General features: G+C 36.0%; 1 protein-coding gene across 1 annotated transcript; it reads right to left on the reverse strand.

The window, feature by feature from the left end:
• Window positions 1–5,536: 5,536 nt before the first annotated feature.
• Window positions 5,537–7,411, reverse strand: LOC134249101 (uncharacterized). The gene has a single exon (XM_062731488.1). It carries the CDS (start codon window positions 7,409–7,411, stop codon window positions 5,537–5,539), a length of 1,875 nt encoding a protein of 624 aa, XP_062587472.1.
• Between the last annotated feature and the right edge of the window lie 271 nt (window positions 7,412–7,682).

Here is a 7,682-nt window from a genome sequence, read left to right on the forward strand (position 1 = left end):
GTAAACTTTTAATGAGCTTTGTTTTCTATTAAGTGTATAATAGTTATTTATTGCCCCTCCCCCTCTAGTTTGTATGGATCTGATATAAAGTACAACATGAAGGATGACTCCTTTTCTTATACGGTGCAACTTTAGATCAAATCTCTCGGTGAATTAAAATTCAATCAAATACATGTAATATGTGAATTTTTAATTATAACTTGTTTTTAATAAAAAAAAAACACAACCTAAGTTATGTTACTTTCATAGACACCTCAAGAGTGGATAAAGTACATGTACTTATTGTCATCCCCCCTCCTCTTTGGATGGAGTTTAATTTGAGTTACTTTTCATGATACGCTATACATTAGAAACAAATCTGCCATTTTGAAAACCCTTAACACTTATTTTGTGGAAATATCTTTGCTTATGAATTATAATATATAATAAAATTGATATAGATTTGACGGAGAGTGTTTTTAAAATTATAGGATCGCTACATTTTTGTTATTCGGGGGAGAGAGTTGGTCCATCTTGTTAGCTATCAGATAGGGATTAGTCATGAAGATACATGTAAGTATAATGTCATGAATGTTATCCACATTTCATACAAGTCCACGTGCCTGTGATATATCAGTATGACAGTATCACGCTCTCTCTATCCTTTATGGCTTTACACCATTACGTATCGCGGAATTTTTTTTCTGGATAGAGGGGGAGGGTGCATGGATTCTGCAGAGGTAAATTTTACATAGAAATCATAACTTTGTTGTTGACGAGCAAAAAAAAAATCCAATCCAAAAATAAAATGTACACTCCTTTCGAAGGTGATAAACTCATTCCGTAGAGGTGGGTCGGACTGCTTTCATTTGAAATCTTCAGCTTCAAAAGTATTAATTATTCCTCTTCAAATTTTAAACATTTGATGACTAACACTTTACTTTTGCGGAAGGGGGGGGGGCAGCCGCGCATGGAAATTTCACATCGTTTATAAAGTTTTTTTTTCAAGTTGATTAGATGAAACTGTTATTCTTTTAAAGTATAATCGGGAATTATAAATACATCCTAACATTCAGAAGCAACCCTTTTAAAAAGAGTACCTGTAAAGTGCGAAAGGAAATAGAAACGAAACGAAACGAACTGCAACGAAACGAAATCTGCCGAAACGAAATGAAACATACCGAAACGAAACGAAATCAAGACGAAACGATACGAAATCAAAACGAAACCTGCCGAAACGAAACAAACAAAACTTTCAGAATATTTATATGGTCTATCTTTACTTCATATAAATTTATATACTAGTAGTTCAAGCACCACAGGCAATTGTTTTGCTATAAGCTCATACATAGGCGTCAGAAGGAAATTGAAAGAGGAGGGGGGGCTTCACCAACAGAAATGGTATCTTCGCAAAAAAAGGGGGCGGGGGGACTAACCCCCCACCCCCACCCAACCCCGCTTCTGACGCCTATGTCATATTTTGTTAATATCTTACTGAATAATTTACCTACTTAAAAATGACATCGTTCGCTTCGAGAGTATTTTTTCTTGTCAGTTAAATCGTTTTAGTCGAGGAAGAAATGAGTGGTTTGCAATAAAGAGGCTCGACCAGAGACGTCTAAAACGATTTCACTGACAAGAAAAAATACTCTCGAAGGGAACGATGTCATTTTTAAGTAGGTAAAGTTTTCAGTAAGATATTAACAAAATATGACATAGGCGTCGAAAGCGGGGTGGGTGGGGGGTTGGTTAGTCCCCCCCCCACTTTTTTTTTACAAAGATACCTTTTTTGTTGGTTAAACCCCCTCCTTTCATTTTCCTTCCGACGCCTGTGTATGAGCTTGAAGCGAAACAATTGCCTGTGGTGCTTGAACTACTAGTATATAAATTTATATGAAGTAAAGATAGACCATATTAACATTCTGAAAGTTTAGTTTGTTTCGTTTCGGCAGGTTTCGTTTTGATTTCGTATCGTTTCGTCTTGATTTCGTTTCGTTTCGGTAGATTTCGTTTCGTTTCGGCAGATTTCGTTTCGTTTCAGTTCGTTTCGTTTCGTTTCTATTTCGCACTTTACAGGTACCCTTCATATGACTTGCAGAAAATAAAATTTATTAGAAATATTATATTACTTAAAATACGGTACATTATTTGAAGCGAATTTGAGACTATACTTTTAGAATCAGTGGTAAGTGTTTTAGCTCACTTGAGCCGAAGGCTCATGTGAGCTTTTCTGATCACATTTTGTCCGTCGTCTGTCTGTCTAGCTGTCCGTCTAGCTGTCCGTCCGTAAACTTTTCACATTTTCGACTTCTCAAGAAACAATGGGCCAATTTTAACCAAACTTGGTACAAAGCATCCTTAGGTGAAGGGGAGTTTAAGTTGTTCAAGTCCCCTTACAAGGGGAGATAATGAAGAAAAGACAAAAATAGGGTGGGGTCATTAAAAAATCTTCTTCTCAAGAAGCACTGGGCCAGGAAAACTGAAACTTATGTGGAAGCATCCTTGGGTAGTGTAGATATTAAATTGTCAAAATCATGACCCCCGGGAGTAGGGCAGGGCCACAATAGGGAATCCAAGTTTTACATAGAAATATATAGAACAAATCTTTAAAAATCTTCTTCTCAAGAAGCACTGGGCCAAAAAAGCTGAAACTTATGTGGAAGCATCCTTGGGTATTGTAGATAGTGAATTGTTAAAATCATGACCCCCGGGGGGAGGGCGAGGCCACAATAAGGAATACAAGCTTTACATAGAAATATATAGAACAAATCTTTAAAAATCTTCTTCGCAAGAACCACTGGGCCAGGAAAGCTGAAACTTATGTGAAAGCATCCTGGGGTAGTGTAGATTCTAAAGTATTAAAATCATGAATGGGGAGGGTGTAGGGGGGCATGATAGGTATAGCTTGAGAGGGGAAATCTGCTAAAGAACTTCATCACCCAAGTTACTCAGGTGAGCGATGTGGCCCATGGGCCTCTTGTTCATGTTTTTTTTTTTAAACTTTTAATTACCATACTATCTATAGATATTGTTCTGAATATAGTTACTTCCTCTAGTCAAACACGTATTACGGAAATCAGGCCTGTTTCAGCGATAATATGTTTATCGGGATAAAAGAAGGAAGAATGGTTTGTTTGAGATCACTAAAATTAGTGCAATTTTAAAAAAAAGTTCTTCTTTCCTCCTGGACATCAAGCAGTCAACCTGTTTGCATTCTTGTAATCAGCATTGAGTCCTCCAAAATTGTGAAATTCATGGCCCTGGGGTCAGGGGTTCTAGTGCTAGGGCGGGGCTAAATAGATTATATAATGAAAATGCATTATTCCTTTGAAAATCTTCGTCTCTGCTCCTAGGCATTAAATAAACTAAATAAGTACATAGTTATGTTGAATAAGGCTGCCTCTTCCAAAATTGTGAAATTCATGGCCCTGAGGTCAGGTGTTTTTAGGTGCTAGGGCGGGGCTATAAAGATTATATAGTGAAAATGCATAAATTCTTTGAAATTCTTCTTTTCTGTTTATGGGCATTAAATGAACTAACCAAGTGCATAATTATGTTGAATAAGGCTGTCTTTTCCAAAATTATGAATCTAATGGCCCCAGGGTCATAGTTTCTAGTGCTAGGGTGGGGTTATAATAGATTATATAGTGAAAATACATCAGTTCTTTGAAATTTTTCTTCTCTGTTCATGGTCATTTAATACTAGTAACCTAACCCAGTGCATAGCTATGTTGAATTAGCCTGCTTTTTTCAAAATTGTGAATTTCATGGCCCGAGGGTCAGGGGTTCTAGTGCTAGGCGGGGCTATGTAGATTATATAGTAAAAAATGAATTATTTCTTTGAAAATCTTCTTCTCTGCTCCTGAGTATTCAATAAACTAACCAAGTACATAGTTTTGTTAGATAAGACTGCCTCTTCCAAAATTGTAAATTTCACGGCTCCTGGGGGTTCTTGTGTTAGGGTGGGGCTCTATTGATTATATAGTGAAAATGCATAAATTCTTTTAAAAATCTTCTTTTCTGCCCCTGGGTATTAAACCATTGAATTATGTACATAGATATGAGGAGGAAGGATGCCTCATTGAGATTTTTGAATTTCAGGGCCCCTGGGTCAGGGCTTCTTGTGTTAGGGCGGGGCTCTAATATTTATGTATTGAAAATGCATGAATCCTTTCAAAATCTTTTACTTGGTTCCTGGGTATTATGCCAATGATCTTAGTATGTATTTATGACGAAGAAAGCTGCTTCTTCCAAAAATGGTTAATTTCCTGGCCCCAGGGACAGAGGTACTTTAGGGTAGGGTACATAGTCTGAAAATAATTTAATGCTTTGAAATCTGTACTTTGGTATTAATCAACAATATGATGAAATAAAATTTATGAAATTTCAAAATTTTGAAAGATGTGGCCCCAGGGTCAGGGTTCCTGTGGGATGGCGTGCACAACTGATAAAGTGGAAAATGCATTTTCTCTTTGTTACTCTGAGATATCCCTGGGTATTAAGTAACCAAAGTAAGCATGCTGAGTGTATAATTATGATAAGCAATGATGCCTCTTTCAAAATTGTGAATTTGATGGCCTCTGGTTTAAAACATGAATCAAATTCAATTGTTGGAAAGTTGTTGCATGATACTCAGGTGACCTATAAGGCCCATAGGCCTCTTTTTTATCAACTTCTTGTGTACTTATGTAGTTATATTATAAGTATATGGCTCAAATGTTAACATAAGTTACAAACAACAATGTTAAAAAACTTACTGGAAAAGATTCTGATTGATCAAGTGAAGATTTATGTAACAACGGAGGCCTCAAAATCGACGTTAATCAGTGTAAAATTATTATAATTACACATTATTGCATGCAAATTAGTCATGTTTAAGCGTGTAGTAGCCGTGAACATCTTATTTATTCAATATTTTTTATTTGTTTATATTAGATACTCAGATGCTATATATTTTCGACCGTCAATTTTCCAAAAAAAAAACACGCCTTAAGTGTTGATATACGTCTATATAGTACTGACATTATTCATTGATAAAGTCAGTTATGATAAGCGATGCATTACCCGCCAATTGGTACTGCTGGGACTGCTATCTGGGACCGCTTGGACTTCTGTGGTATTTTACAATTTACTATTAATATTTTACAAATATAACAGGACACAAATGTTTAGATATAGCTTTATTTGAAACGTACAAGTACTGTCAAAAATTAACAATTAATTTCTTACGTATCATAATGATTTTAAAATAATTGTATGTTTAAATGTCTTCGATCCATAAAATCGTGCTTATGTAATTCCTTAACATTGTCTTGGAAATTAAAGTAGTAAACGCAACAAAATGGCCAGATACCACAACGGTGAAGTTTGATACTCGCGCTCACAACAGATGTTTTTTCGTATATTCAAATATTTCTTATGCCAATATGCCAATGAATGATTTTTAACAGCTCTGTCAAATCGGCCTAACTTTATCTGGAGGACAGCACACATGATATATATAATGTACTTTCCGCCATCAGGGGATGTTGGGATGATGTTATTCAGGTGGTTCTCTTCACGTTTCACATTTTTTTTTGTCACCCTTCTTTGCAAAACATAGCGCTTTTAGAAAAAGAGAATAATGACGAGGAGGAATAGACAAAAAAAAGGTTTGTGTTTTGACCAGTAATATTTCGAGTGCAATTTCCTTGGGTATGATTGGCCTGTTTTGATAGACATGGAAATCATACGACACCGCTAAAGAGGCTCTCTCTATTCTAGTTAAAGCTCGGGAACAGAAATTCTTCTTGTAACCATCGTCTACTTTTGTTGGATATTTTGAACTCACATACAGCACCCCAGATCTGTGGTGAAGAATGTCTTCATACTGTTTTATATTCTTTAAAGCTTTTGAATAGTTTCCAAGGCAGTAATAAGCTGTTGCTAAGGACAGTCTTCCTCTGCTGATGTCAGCGCGACACGTGTAGTTTAGCAGACTAAGCGCTCGTCGGATTTGACGATATTTAAAACGTGCACACCTTGATTCACGCAAAGTTTCGTCTAAGGAAAAGAGTGCTATGCGTTGTAGACACTTTTGTTGAGACAATGTAATAATGTCAATATCTGAACGATCTCTTTCTTCGTTGATAAAATTTACAACTGTCTTAAAAAACATAGTTTTCAGACCTGTTATATCAGAAAAATTAATGACGTCGTTTTCTAAGCCAGTAAAGAAACTAACGTCGACTTCCTCCTCATGATCTGCACTGGATTCTTCGTTGAATTCAGGTAAGATAAAATTACTTTCTCTAGTGTTTAGATAATCATTTGACATCTGGGGAATCTGTATGTTTGTATTTTGAAGTGCATCTTCAAAAGGTTTCATTGATGGACACCTTAATAAGCATCTCCAGCCTTGCGCATAAAGTTCAAACAAGTGATTGATAAGGACACACTGTTCTTTCTCATCCAAACGTCCATAAAACATATTGTTTTCTCTCACAAAATAGTTCGGACAAAAACCTTTTGAAACCCAGGATATTAACCTCTTCAAACAAACTTCAATGCAGGAAACTAGCCGAAGAGGGTGCCAAAGGGCTGAAGGTGACTCTTCAATGCTCCAGAAGACAAGCGTCTTCATGAAATATGAACACAAAGTGTCGCAATTGTTTTCAAACGCTTCTTTTAAAAGAAGTTTAAAAGTTCCATAAACAAGAAGCTGGGTATCGTTCATTGTGTACACTAAATGTTTTTCCGCCATAGAAAAAGACAGTCGCCAAATAAATGGATCCACCGACCAGTTACCATATCTATCAATAGATTTGGAGCCAATAGGAACTACATGACACCCATTATTATATATTGTCTGAATACTATTTGTGTCTGGCCATCCGTGTGATCTTTTTCTGAAGTACCACTCCTCGGCATCGGATGGCCAATGAACACAATAAAGACAATGAACTTCGTCCAATTCGGTGCCATTTTCCAACAATTTCTTTAAACTAGGTCCATGTTGTTCTTCGTTTTCTCCAAGATGTAGTTTTACATATAAATCACTTGAAATGTATATTGCTCCATCCATAGCACAAGCTGACTGTCTAAGGTGTCGGTTTGCTCTGTCAGGCGTAAGTAAATTAAGCTTAACATATCCGGGTTGATGAGGCTTAGATTTCTCCATCCTAACTTGACAAGTTCTTGACGAAGAATATATCCCCTTTTCGGACACTTGAACATTCTTATCAATAAACATATGATCAATATCATTGGGCAACATTCGAAAACCTTCCGCAGAACTCTCTATTTTGATAACAGGCGAGTCCTTGCTCAGATAGATATTATTTTGGACATTTTCTATTTTTCTCCTTAATAAATTTTGATGAGAATTTAAGCCGATCACTTTCTTTAAACTGTCATTCAGTACAAAGCACAAATGGTCATTGTCCTGCCACATATCTTTTAAAGAAACCAAGGAACGCCAAAGTTGACATGGAAATGATGTTCATGGATATGCAGCAAGGGAATAAATAGATGATGTTATTTATATTGGTACTTCCCTGTTTTTTCCCATCTTGATAGATCCGTAGCGGGATGTAAATAAAACAAAGTCAATATACAATACATTTCTTTGAAACCTGCCATGGTCCGTCTTGAACATATTTAAAATTTTCGTAAATATTATTAAAAAATAAATTTTGGAACCGAAAAAAGATCTATACATTTTG

This window comes from Saccostrea cucullata, unplaced genomic scaffold (assembly GCF_032062105.1).
Source record: "Saccostrea cucullata isolate Sc308-1 unplaced genomic scaffold, CSIRO_AGI_Scuc_v1 ctg5947, whole genome shotgun sequence".
NCBI lineage: Eukaryota > Metazoa > Mollusca > Bivalvia > Ostreida > Ostreidae > Saccostrea > Saccostrea cuccullata.